Here is a 14,443-nt window from a genome sequence, read left to right as displayed (position 1 = left end):
GATTTATGTATGCAATCTCATTCTCACCACCACCCTGTAAGGTGTGTATTATTCCTAAAGAACAGGTGAGGAAACAGATTAAGAAACTTGCCAAAAATCAGAACTCCCACCCAATCTTTCAAGCTTCAAAATCCATAATATAATCCTTTGGTGAAGAGGATACAGAATAGGGGCCCAGTGACAGTTTTATTTGAGCAGCACAGTATTTTCAAAACTGCAACATTCAGTGTTTTCAAGTCAAAGCATGTATTGTATTCTCCGGTTTGTAAATGGTACCTACTTGCCTAGTTCCTGTGGTAAATGAGTTTGCACTCCCTGCTTTAACGCATGTTAACAAAAAGAATAAAAACAAGTGAACAGCTGCTCTCCTTGCCTTTCCATTCCTAGAAGAGGTGTGGCTTCAACCAGTGGTTGTCCTGGGAACTAGGTGCTGTAATCCTACATCAGAGAATACTTAACAAGTGCAGGGACAAAAAGAGAGAGACTTCTCCACAGGGGGCTGCTCTGCCTTTTACTGGAGCATTTACGGAGCTCTGCCTTTTATGGACACAATGATTAAGATGGCACTACCAGCTTTTAGTGGCTGGAACCAGGGATCCTCAACAACCCACAAAGTAGGAAAAGCCTTGCACAACAAAGAATTGTCCTTCTTCCCACACAACTTTCAAATGACGCTCAAAAAAGATGAAAAACTTGTTCTGAGCCTAGAAGCTAACTCTTTTAAATATAACACGAAGTATTCTTGCACGGTTTTAATTAACCATCACTCAATTTTCCAGGAATGCAATTACTACGTAAAGTGAGGAGATCGTACTTTGTTTCATTTGTAACTTTACCAAAAGTTGTTCATCTTTTCAGAAAATCACATTATCAATAGCAATGCTGCCTGTAGTATTTGAGTCACTGTTACAGCACAAATATACCAGCCTGCATTTGTAGTTGTCACATTTTTGGTTTTTCCACATATGGATATAAACAGCAGGCTACTTCATCGTCTTCCTGTGTAGCCATGCCTGAGCATTCACGGACTAAACTAAATATCTTATTATAAGTTGTTTTCCTTTATTTTCTCCTTTATATTACATTTAGGGTATTACATTTTTTTTCTTAATAATGCATAAGTAGGTTAAAACACCTATGAATTTCACCTTGAGGATAGTAAAGGGGAGTTACAAAAACGTGTTATAAAAAAAGGACACAAGATAGATACATGACTTTACTTTCTGTCGCCTACCTGGGGGAAGTAGGGAATAGGGATGAGGGTAAGAGGGTGTCCCTGTAACTAGATATAATTAGAGATGAGAGCAGTACTGGGAGGCACACTTCAAAGATTACAGAAATTCATATCAGCCTTCCCTATTACAGGGAGATAATTCAGTGAAAAGGCTAGTCTGCTAACAACCATGTAAAATGTAAAATTTACTATACAGTCATCAATTGCCAGACGAACCAACCTTGAAATAATCTGGCCCTTCTCACCAGTACTTTCACTTTCCTATGAACTACCAGAGTTGCAGTTAACCTATTAAGGGTAAACACTTTTATAAGTACCAGGCACTATAACTCAAAGCTATACATACAAGCCACTTTACAATACAACAGTCTGTAAAGCACTTTTCCATACCTTATCATTTGATCTCATAAAAACCCTATAGATTATTATACGAATTTTAAAAAGAGAAACCATAGGAACTAAAACGGAATTAGACAGGAATTCAGGGCTCCTGCCAAATCCAGTGCTCTTTCTATTCAAGTATGTTGCCCCACAAAAAGATCTTTTTGATATAGTTTTTATTTATGCTTTACATTTACAAGGGTGACAGAGTATATCAATTTACTTATCCTGTAATACTATCTCCAATTGCGTTTCAACATCAAATTTAAACTACACTAATTTCCTAGTTTCATAAAAACCATGAGTTATTTTTAACACTTCTTAAAATTGCCTTAGGGCTGGCCCAGTGGCTCAGCAGTTAAGTTCACACATTCCACTGTGGTGGCCCGGGGTTCGCCAGTTTGGATCCTGGGCATGGACATGGCACCATTTGGCAAACCATGCTGTGGCAAGTGTCCCACATATAAAGTAGAAGAAGATGGGCATGGATGTTAGCTCAGGACCAGTCTTCCTCAGCAAAAAGAGAAGGATTGGCAGCAGATGTTAGCTCAGGGCTAATCTTCCTCAAAAGAAAATAAAAAAATTAAAAAAATTAAAAACTGCCTTAAATATATTTCAAATAAATATGTAAAAGTATAGTTATGATTATGCTTTATGTTACTTAATATCATTCACCCTGGAACTATTACATTGTTCAATTCTTGTTATTCTTATAGCCACCCCGCCCCGGGCCCACAAAGGACAAAAGGGAGATCTCTTACATAGAATTACTGATATACAGTGACACAACTCTAGTCAAAAGGCCTGATAATAAAGCTCATGAAACCATGATTTTTCTTAGTGTTGAAATTTAACTGTAAAGAAATCACATCCCTAGTCTGCAGAGCTAACATTCACTTTCTCTGACTCTCTAAATCAGGCGGTTACAATTCAGCAAGTGAAAATTATTCTGAACTCAATAGGTGGAAAAGGGTGTGGTCAGTCACGTCTTCATTCATACCTTTTTCTTCTTCCAAGCCAACATCGCAAATATATTCCAAGGCCCCAAGCAAAAATCTGAAAAAGGACAATCCTCGAACCAACAGCTCCAGAAACATCTTTATCATATACCCTCAGGCAATAGTGCCCTAAATTTTAAAATATTTTAGGTAAGGAGAGAAGAGAGAAATTACTAAAAAAACAGCCTGAGGCCCTCTGCTCACATCCTTCCTGAAAATAGCTTTAATTTTCAGAGAATAAAAGAAAAACTCTGTCAAATATAAAGTATCAGAATTGAAGAAAACATATATAGAAATGCGATGTAATCAGAATAAAACAATACTACCCTAAACTATACTTTTTCATAAAAAATTTACAATGTAACATGATTTTGCTCATATTAAATCTACTTTAAAAAGATTTCTTTTAATACACAAAAACTCACCAAATTTCAAGACTCTGTCGTTTAAGTTCTAAATGCAAGGCCAAAATAGCAAAAAGGACATTCTGCTTTTTTTAGGGTTGCCAGATTTATCAAACAAAAATTCTCCATTGTTTATCTGAAATTCAAATATAACTGGGCGTCCCGCATTTTATCTGGCAAACCTACACTCTTTGAACTAATTAAAGTGAGCTGGCATCTCTACCAAAGTATGACAGCACTAGCTCCCACTCACACACACACAAAATCCTATCACAGCACACATTTGACTGATGAAGTTAAGAGTTAGCCTGGAAGTGCTGTTTTCCTGATGATAAGCCCTTCTTAATAGCTGACATTTACCATATAAAAGAAAAAGGCTTATTTCTAAGAGCCAAAGGTTAAACTTTTACTAGGTTCCATCCACTCTAGTGAATGAACCCTTATGAAGCTTGTGCTTCTGTGTGTTAAACACAGACTGGAAAAATTTCAGTGCTTTTGATAACTAAACAAAATTTCATAGGGTTTTTGATAACTAAACAAAAAGAAGTTGCCTGTGAAGGTTATAACAAACATAATCCTGTTTTAAGTACTATAGGCAGATCCTAAAAGTTACTTTTATGAATTTCAAAGTTAATCCACCATTTTTCTTGAATTCATAATCACAGAACTTTAGAGTTGGAAACAAACTAATTTCTGGACCCTTAAAAATTTCTGGAAAGCCCATTTCATTTCATATTCATTTCCATAAAGGTTTTTTCTCCTATTGAGCTCCAAAGTAAGTACTAGATATTAACAGAAAGAGATCCTCCCTTTTGTTTTATGTGGTCCCTCTCAACCAGCTCTTTGGGGGTTTTTTGCTATTGTTGTTGTTTTGGGGGTTTTTTTGAGGAAGACTAGCCCTGAGCTAACACCTGCTGCCAATCCTCCTCTTTTGCTGAGGAAGACTGGCCCTGAGCTAACATACGTGCCCATCTTCCTTTACTTTATATGTGGGACACCTGCCATAGCATGGCTTGCCATGCCCGCACCCGGGTTCCGAACGGGCGAACCCAGGGCCCCCGAAGCAGAATGTGCGCACTTAACTGCTGTGCCACCAGGCCAGCCCCTCAACCAGCTCTTTGACCTACTTATAATAGCTCTGACAAGGAGTCAGTGCAAATAACTCTATTCTTCTGCTAGTTTCATTAAAATCAACTTCATAATACCAAACCTATGCTCTTCTTCCCTGTGCTCTAGGCCACTGCTCTTTGATACAGCCCATCCATCTTTGGAGACTGCCTAATTCCCTTACTTCATTTACACTGCTACCTTGAAGGTATTAATAGATAATCACATCCCCCTAGTGTTCCCTTTTCCTAAATTTAGCTCCTTCAGGCTTTTCTCCTCAGTCTTATGCTACCATCGATGTAGAATTATTTGCGTCTTCTCCTAAATGTGGTTGGAAAGTGTTAATAATCATTTGGAGTTCAATCCTAGTACGAAAACAGTAACACTGTTAGCAGTACCATAATTTTGATATGTGATCACTATGTTATTTGTCTAGGGTAATTCAATGACAGTTCATCGCAAGTTATTTGAAACCTCTTTACAGTTACTCTTTTCCAGGTAGCAGTTTCCTGGTTTGCATTAAGCCCATTTATTTCATCTTCCTTGGTGAATGATTTGAGATTCAGCATTAACAAATATAATTTCAATGCTGGAGCAGCTATGTTATTTTTTTCCAGTTGCTCTACAATTGTCCCAACCTGCTAAATTTGTATAATCAAAAAATCCTAAGTTAAATTTAACATATTCCTTCAATCTATCTATGGATTGAAAAGTATTTCACATAGCTGCCAACACAGGACAGGGACATCTTGTTGCCTTTTTTGCCCTCCAAGAAGGAATGTCTAAATATGAGAAAATAATCTTGCTACTCTAGGATTTTGAACATGAAAGGCAAATGATTCTTCAGTGATGGTTCTGCTTTCCCTCTCCCTCCCTTCCCTTGGCCAGTGTTCAAGTCATGTGTACTCACCAGAAATGTGCCTCACACAACAGCATCAGAGTAAGCATTCAGCTCGGAATAAATAGCAGCGCTCCTAGCCCTGTACTCAACCAATAACTCAAAGGCAGGCACTAAGGAATAAGGAACATAAGCTCTAATTTAAAAGAAAGGACAACTAAACATACTGGGAAACCTGTGCTTTGATTATGACATTCAAATTACTGTAGCTTCTCCCTTTTCCCAAGTTCAAATAGAAAAAAACCCCCAATATTATACAAGTAATGTCTACTGCATTAATTCAACAATGCCATATTTTCTTTACTAATAACGACTAGTAACAGTTCATGTTGATATTACTGATAAATGCCTCATGAAAGTCCTTATTGTGTTTACAAAAATCATCAGATTGTTCCAGACTACATGGCATATTAAAAATAAAACAAACTAAAAACAAAATAACTCCATACTTGAAAATGCTCTGTTTTTCAAACATGAGTCTCATGGCCCTTTAATGAATTATGAAATCAATTCAGAAGGTCAGAACAGCTTTCCTTAAATGTTACAGGGTAAGGACAAGTATTGTTTCACAAAACATTACATATTTCCACATATACTCAGTTACAAGAAAAATCTATTCCTCTATCTGGTTACAAACAAAAGTTTGAAAGCCTTTTTCTAAAGAGCTTTTATATTTTTAAAGTCATTTCAACATGATTACATCTGAACCAAATTACTCCTATTTTACTAATGTAAACTAATCCTTACTAACTACATTTTAGCACCTAGAAAATTTTAATTTGTAATGTTAATTTTTCAGGTTATTTTTAAAATAATAAGCAGCAAGGATGTAGCTGGTAACTGTTGAAATTACATAATTACATGTAAGTTTATCACATTACTCACTCTATTTTTTACATTTGTAATTCTAACAAAAATGTAAAAGAAATAAAAAACAAGAAAATGGACCTACCTAACCGATACAAAGGATATAATGAAAAAATATGTAAACGGAGACTTTTGACACATTGTTTCTAAGGAATATCAATCTAGGAACTTACTCAGATTTAATTCAGGTAACATTTGGGCTGCCTTATCCAACTATAATAGACAGGTGTAGAGATCCTAAAAAAATACATGAGGGACAGGAGAAACTAAGTCAAATAAAAAACAAACCTCCTCAAAGGATTACATAAAAATACAATCAGTTAAGTGTGATTCACTCTCTCTTCATTGCCTCTTCAATTGTCAACTACTTTTTAACCAACAGAGAGAACACAAAATATCTACCTACCTGGCAGTGATTTTCATTTCTTAATTGTTTAATTCACACTGGCAATTTTCCCAGCAAGTTTAATATGAGATCTCTGTAACAGACACAAGTCTGCCTTCCTTGAAGAACTATAGCGCTGTCTGAAACAGGTTTACAGGGAGTTGGATTTTAAACAGTACACGCCTCAAAGTCATTTTCTTTATCTCCAAAAAGAAAGTTTCTAAAAACTTATTAAAACAGGAAGTATTCTCTCTCTAGGCCCCTTACCCATTAGAGGCAGTACCTAAATGTAAGGTCAATAGAATTGTGTAATTTGGGAACTGGAAGGGAATTTAGACATCACCTAGTCCAGTGGTTTTCAAACACTATCATCAGGAAGAAAAGAAGAATCAATGGCATAACAATTAATATATGCAAGCACACTCTACTTTCTTTTTAAACGTCATCTTCCTGCATATGGAACATTTTGCCTTGTTAGTATTCTATCAGAAAAGGACTTGACATTTTGTCTTGTAATATATATTTAATCACCTTTAGAATATGAGTATACATTTGGATATGATTAAAACTACTGGTATAATTCAGAACTTAATGTTTTCTAATAATAGAACCTTACATAACATATAGAACCCTGACACTTTCAGAGTGATTTTACATCTTCTCATTTATATTTCATTGTCTAGTCAATTTGAAGCACTACTTGAGTGTAACAATGACAGAAACCAAGATAAAACAAAGGGAAGTGAAACATAACCAAATTGATATACTTCTATAAAATACCATAAAGCATACCATAAGGTTCCAGTAATTAAGATTATTTGAAAAGAAAGCAAGTCTTAAAACATTCCATAATTGTCTTCAGAAATGCAAAAGAATACCATTCAGTACTTTCAGTACAAGGAACTTAGCATAAGATGTTTCCATCAAAACTGACCACCATCTGCTTTAATGAAGAGATAAGACTGGGTTTTTTTAATTTGAAACACAACAAAAACAAGAAACAAAAATTCAGTAAGTCAGGAACATTAAATGTCTCCCACTAACCTACTGTATGCAAATAAATGTAGATACTTAGGAAATTCTTTAAATATTTAGTAAACCCCATTCCCACAAAGATAAACCAATTAAAAGTTCAAGCAATCAGGTAAAAATGACATCAAGTTAATTAGGTTTGATTAATAAATGTATATCTTTGTATATACACAAAAGCAAACCAACATAAAGTTAGGCCTACTTTCAATTTTAGATAACACAGTAAGTTGGAATTAGGTGCAAATCTTGACTCCCTCTCCCGATTGAATAAACTCTTGAAAAACAAATACATTTTACTTGTGTATTCAATTTTTTAAATTTAGACACCAATACCACTGGAATAATGTTTTTACATAGGATCCACAGTATTTACTTTAAATTCAGTGAGAAATTTATTTATATATTAAGCCTATAAAATGTAACAGTTTATAATCAACTAATTTTACTGGAGAGGTTTCCCACCTTTCCAAAGCTAATCTTTATCAACTAAAATTAGGAATTCTGGAAAAAACCCACAAAAATCTCACAAACAAGTTTAAAATGCATCATCTAAGCTGCTTAAAATTAAACTCCATATCATCAATGGCATTTTTAAAAATTCATTTAAACTGAAAGGCAAGCCAATTGTTCACAGGAGGTGATTTTGCGCCATTATTTTAATTTTGATGTGTTAATGTACTTTAGAGGTCCCTGGTCCATTTATTCTTTCTGACAGATTCTCTTTTGCCAGATGCTCCTCAAACGAAGATTCATTCCTCATCCTTGCATCCTGCTTTTCTCCCTGTACTACTGCGGCCTTTCTTCTGTTTTTCCCTTTCTCTTACAGTTTCATTCTCTACTTCTGATCCTGTCCAGATTGTGCTCTCACTGTAAATGATAAATTGAACAGAATGCATCAGAAAGTTTTTCACAGAATGCAATTCTTGCAAAACTTCTTTGTATAATTTCAAACTTCTACTGAACACCTCCTATAATATCATCCAACACCGCCGCTCATTGCTTTTCCACATACTTCATTTGTATAGATATTAGCACTTTACCTCCTTCCCAAATTGTCTTATAAAAAAACCTTTACATGGATCCAGCAAAGTTTCAGAGGTTACATATGAAACATCTTACTTTGAAAAAGTACCTCAAACTAAATAAATGAAAAACAATGTCCAAATTGACAGAGCACTTTGCTAGTCATATCTGGTCATCTTTATGGGCCCAGTTAAATAATTATTTTTATTTAAAAAATTAAAGACAACACAATAACATTTTGCCTTTTACTAATGTCTAAAGGTATACTCCACAAGAGAAAATGTTTCACATCAAAATTTTGTGGGGTTTTTTTTTTAAAGATTGGCACCTGAGCTAACAACTGTTGCCAATCTTCTTTTTTTTTTTTTCCTGCTCTTTCTCCCCAAACCCCCCAGTACATAGTTGTATATTTCAGTTGTGGGTCCTTCTAGTTGTGGCACATGGGACGCCGCCTCAGCATGGCCTGATGAGCAGTGCCATGTCCGCGCCCAGGAGCTGAACTAGCAAAACCCTGGGCTGCCACAGCGGAGTATGCGAACTTAACCACTTGACCATGGGGCCGGCCCCTCACAATTATCTTAACGAGAAAAATAAAGGGATTCCTTCAAGACAAAATAGTCTAATTTCTCATGTCTGTATAACTCACACAAAGTGAAACCTGTAATAAATTTCAGTCTTAATTTACGGCAAATGTTTGGATTGTGGAGCACATTTATATTTAAGGGTTTTTATTTTCTTTTTTGTTTTAAACCTTGGTATATTAACAGGTTAAGCTCTATTATGTCTGGCAACACAAAAACTGCATCTGCATCCCTTTCTAATTTGGATCCAGTAACCTTGAAAACCAAAGACTAAGAGCCCAGAAACAGGTCCTGATGTAGTGACATGGCCTTTCCTCCCCAGACCCCTGACCAATTGCTCATGCCTGGGTACTCTATTATATCAGCAGTGACAATTCTGTCAGTTGCCTGAGAAACTGGAGGCTTATGCTCTCCTTAGGAAATGCTTTATTCCAAGGCAAACTATTTCTTCTGGTCATTTGAAATCATATTTGGATTAATTATGTTAAGATCTGTTGCTTGACATTTGGCATGTCATTTGTGCCAGGGCTGCCATAGATAACATCTGTCTTCTGTTGCTCATTTCAGTTCACCCAAAGAAGAGATGCACAATCAATGGCAAAAACACATCTAAAAACATACTCAGGGAGAGAAAACTGCCCAACCACTGAAGCAAACAGCACTTGACAGAAAAGAAAAAGATTCATGAATCATCTAATACAAATACTGTCATTGTTACAAAGCACAATGTTCACAACTATCTAGTATCACCCAAGCAAAACAGTTTCTTAAAATATAGCTTGTTAATAACAAAATTCATTAGACTCCTTATTTTCTCCTACTAAACAGTGTTAATTATCCAATTTTATATTTTCAGAATGAATGTATCACATTTTTACACTTCACTCCACATTCATTCATTAGCTAACATCTCCAACACTCCTACTATGTGCCAGGCACTAGACAATTTTTCTTATTCACAACAATGGGACTCTATGAAAAGGTGATACCTAGCCCATATGAAAAGACAGTTCACTGAAAGCAAAAGAAAGTCATGAAATCTCCCAGACAATGAAATGGAAATACGAACTTCCTCGCTAGAATTCACAATTGCACAGGCAGTGCAGCAGGTCACTTTTCTTAAAAAGTTACATAAGCAAAAGCACAAATCTCTCTGTTCGGGGCCTTAAAATGGCCTACTTCACTTTACTCAAGATGACAGTAAGCAGCAGTAACAATTAAAAGTGTGATATACTCATGAAGAAAAACAAGTAATTAATAATGCTACTTTTTAAAGGATAATAGTAATAGCTAACTGACTATAGTGAGCAAACATTTAGTACATATAGTACTGTTATGCCACATATAGTAATGTAGCATATGTTAGCATACATATGTTACATACGGTAACAAGTATTACGTATAGTAAAAATTTACTCTCTACTGAGACTCAGTATACGCCAGGGAGAAATCTAAGTGCTTTACGGACATTATCTCATTTAATCCTCACATCATCCCTAAGGGATTGGCATTATTATAAACCCCATTTTACAGAGGATAAAACTGAGACTTGGAAGTATTAAGCACTTTACTCAAGGTCACTTAGCTACAGAGAGCTGGGACTCAACCTCAGGTCTATCAGGATCCAAGGTCTGTGCTCTTGATCACCACATAACACTGCTTGGTTCGCACTCATTCAATTTCAGTTTTATTCTAATGCTTTTGAATGTCATATCGGGAAGGTTACTTTTTAGGACAAGTTTCTTCCTTTAAAATGAACTACATTTTTCTTAATACATACAAAAATCAACACCTAAATAAGGATTTTACTTGAACATGTGGTCCTACAAGTCTAAATATTTGGATAGGAAACAAAATCTATCTAAATGAAAGCCTTGAATTTCTATGGTAATGGGTCACAAGTGGAAGACACCCTGAGGGTCATCTAGTCCAAATTCATTTCAGGAATAATGAAACAGGGACCTTTTGTAAAACATCAATATTCAATCTAAACTACCACATACCCAATCCAGAAACACTTAGGTTTGAGTTGTTTGGGTTTTTTTAAGTCATCATTTTACATAGGTAATTTAACATTTCAACATCGTACAGAGCATGATATCCATTTCTGAAGATCTGTAAGAAAATACAAACTCCATGACATGAAATCATTATTGTAGGGCTATCACCACTTGAAAGCTTGAGTTTTATCATAAGGTATGTTATAGAAAACTATAAAATGGCATCCTTACTTATATGGACTCAAACTCAAAAAATAGCCATTTCTTCCTTGAATTAAATTTACTTTCATTTGGGTCAACTGCAAGCTCAGCTTCACTTCATCAATCACGTCATGTGACTACATTCAAGCTCATTTCAAGGAAAAGTCTGCTCTATGCTGTATTGAGAACACACATCACTGAGAACAGCCAGATGAGTCCTTGTAGACCTATCTGAAAACCTTGTTTTAGTTGCTAAGAAGCTATAATTTCACCGTATTATAAATCATTGAAAGAAACTATGCCAGTACAGATTAAATATGTTAAGAATCTCTCACCTATTGTGCCAAATGAAACCATTCTATTTCCACAAATCAAATAGCTGAAATTAGTATTAGGCTTCTTGAAGTCATATTGTTAACACAGACTAAAAACTGATAAGACAAATCAGACTAACTACCCTGCCTTCCACAGTGGCCTCATGCTTTGGAGAAAAACAGGAAAAATACCCAAAATATTTTGCATATTCAATCCTAGAAACAAATAAATGTCTCCTTCCTGACCCCTGCAATGATAACTGAAGGCTATGAACCATATATAAGATTTGATTAGTACAAATTGGTACAACAAACACTTATATTTAACCAATGATGCTCTTTTAATCATTTATTGATATATTTTCACCATAAACTTCAGCATTTTAAGCCCAGATTCTCCTTAAAATGCTTAATTCTATTGGCTCTATCATCGATGTTTTACAAACTGAAAGTCATTTAAATTTCAGCTATTCCAAGAGGAATTTTAAATTGTTCTAGCATTAACAACAAAGAATCACTGAAGGATTAGCAAGAATAATTTATAGTCCACTGTCCAGTACTGACCTCATAAATTCCTTCCTATAAAAATGTTTTCTAAACCTCTTAACGGCTGTTTCCACAAGAGCAGAAACTGGTTCACAGTACTCCTAGTTTCACCCACGAAAGATCAATTCAGCAGCTGAACTATAACACAAGCCTTCAACAATCAGAATCTTTTTTTGTCGAGGTCCCCCACCACCATTTCTCCATCTTCTCTAAACAGCTTCAGTTCAAAACTCAATTCTCTCGTTTCCACTGTACCCTGCACACATCTCAGGGACTACTTTTATGTTTCTCAGAAATAACGTCTCTTGTGTCTTGAAACTTTTAGAGCTTAACAACCTACTTCCTCCATCTCCGTCTTTCCAGTCACTGCCCTCAATTCCACCAGTGCAGTTCCAGCTATATGGCCCTGCCTTCCCAAAGGCCCAACCAATATCACAGAGCACTTGCCACAACTCAGTTCCTCCCTTCTCTAATATATCCTCCACACTGCAAACCAACATTACACCCCCGGCTTCCTGCATTTTACTCCCTTCCCTTATTCTGTCTTCCTGCACCCCCATCTCTACACCCGGGCACCCTTATTTCTCTAACAAATATCCCTCCACCTCAGTTTCAACCCTTTCTCCCCAACCTCTGCTCGTTCTTCCTCTCCTTATTTAGAAACTCCTTTTTGCTCTCCCAACCACTACCCCAGAATGCCCAACACTCCACCCTCCTTAGTAAACCCAGCCCTCTTCCCCCATCTCGTTTAGAGCCGCCGCTGCTGCTCCCTCCAGATCCCCTACTGCAGTCAACCCACTACCTCCGCTTTCCACCCACCTTCCCTCCACTTCCATATCCAAGGCTCCCGGATCCTTTACCCCCTTCTTAGGGCTCTAGTACTCAGAATTCTTCAGAACTCCCTTCCCCGCAACGTCTCTCTTATTTTTTAAGGATGTCACCGGTCTCACGGGGCCCCAGTAGAATCCGAGACGACCCCAGCGCCCGGGCCCCCGTTCTCTCGGGGAGCCCGACTGACACCACTCCCCGCCGCCTCCAACACAGACGCCTGTCTTCTGCCGCCTTCTTTAAGAGCTGCGCCCCCTCCCCATCCGCCCCCGCTACTCCAGCTCCTCGCGCCGGCTTCCTCGGTGTCCCCTCCCCGACTCGGAACGACCGGCCCACGGCGCGGAGCCTCTCAGTCCGCAACCCCTCAGGCTCTCGTCGGACGCCCCCACCTCCGGCTCGGGCGCCTCCGGTTCTCGCACCCGCGCCTCTCCCAACTCCCGACCGGCATCTCCTCCTCTCGGTCCGCAGCCGCTCACACTCCTGACCGGCCCCCTTCCCCGGCTCCGGCACCTCCTCGGCCCCGGACGGCGCCCCCGGCCGCCGGCGTCCCTCGGCCCCCGCCCGGCCCGCCCCCGGCGCCCTGCTTACCGTTCTGAGCGGCGCCTGGCCCTGGGAGGAGGGAGCCCGAGACCAGCAACAGCGAGAGGGCCAGGGTGCTAGGGAGCGACGAGCCCGACATCCTCCCTGCAGAAGACCGAACAGCTAATGGGCCGGGGCCGGAGCCGGGGCCGGGGGAGGGAGGGGAGGGAGGGAGGGGGTGGGCGAGCGCGCGAGGGAGGCAGCGAGGGAGGCAACGGCTGCTAGGCTCCGTCCTTCCCCGTCCTCCTCCTACCGCCGCAGCGCCCAAGCCTCGCGAGACCTTCCCTCCGGGCCGGGGGCGGCTGAGGAGCGACGGCGGCAAGGCTCGCGAGAAGAGGCGGCCTCGACGGTTGCTCCAGCCTCTCGGACTCCGCGTCCCCGCCCCTGCAGAGGCTGATTGGCCTAGAGCAAGGTCGGTCACGTGCCAAGGGCGCTTCTGGCCACGTGACGGGGTAAGGCGGGGCTCCTCCCGCTCTCTTGGCCCTGGGGGACGGAGAAGTCTGCGTTCAGCTTATCCCTCTGAAACGGGAGCGCCCATAAATAAGAGGAAGTTTTGGAAACATAACGTGCTTCCTCCACCCATCCTGCCTCTCATTTGTTGGCGTTCTTGGCTGCGGAATGTGATGCAGCACCTCCTCTTTTACGCCTTCCTCTCATTGTCCCCTATCAAAATCCTGCTATTTCTTTCTTCTGGACTTTGACCTTAGACCACCCCGCCCCCCGCCCCCCACTGGCATCTGGCTCCAACCTCCCTATTTCACCTCCTGCTTTAACCTCCCAGGCTAAGTGATACACTCCCTGTGGCTGATGTTACCTTGTGCTTTCCAGCCTCACATCTGCTCTCTCTGCCTGAAATGTCCTCCTTTAACTCGCCCTTCTATTTTCCCTTCCCCCATTTTGGCCTTATTTTAGCTTGATAGAATCTCAGGGCCTGAAAAGTTCGACTAGCCTAATTGCTAGTTAGACAATTTAGTTAGTAAATTCTACAAAAAAGTCATCATGTATTAACTTATTTCTGAAGAATCTTCAGAAGCATTTTCATGCTGCGAACTTTTGAGTACTGCT

The 14,443-nt window shown here is 39.1% G+C and overlaps 1 protein-coding gene across 5 annotated transcripts in view; it reads right to left on the bottom strand.

Annotated features, from left to right (window-relative positions):
• Positions 1-13,876, bottom strand: part of NPTN (neuroplastin) — a 65,819-nt gene extending 51,943 nt beyond the window's left edge. For 4 of the 5 annotated variants that reach the window (XR_011540493.1, XR_011540496.1, XM_070621747.1 and 1 more), the window contains exon 1: positions 13,388-13,676. Coding sequence is in view for 2 of the 5 variants with exons in the window: in XM_070621747.1 (XP_070477848.1) it covers positions 13,388-13,478 (91 nt within the window). In the remaining 3 variants the exon portion in view is untranslated. Of the gene's footprint in view, positions 1-13,387 lie in introns of all 5 variants that reach the window. The other variant, XR_011540497.1, reaches the window with a different exon arrangement.
• Positions 13,877-14,443: the final 567 nt, after the last annotated feature.

The sequence above is a fragment of the Equus przewalskii genome, chromosome 1, assembly GCF_037783145.1.
Source record: "Equus przewalskii isolate Varuska chromosome 1, EquPr2, whole genome shotgun sequence".
NCBI lineage: Eukaryota > Metazoa > Chordata > Mammalia > Perissodactyla > Equidae > Equus > Equus przewalskii.
The sequence above is the reverse complement of the archived record's forward strand: the minus strand, read 5'-3'. Positions and strand labels throughout refer to the sequence as shown.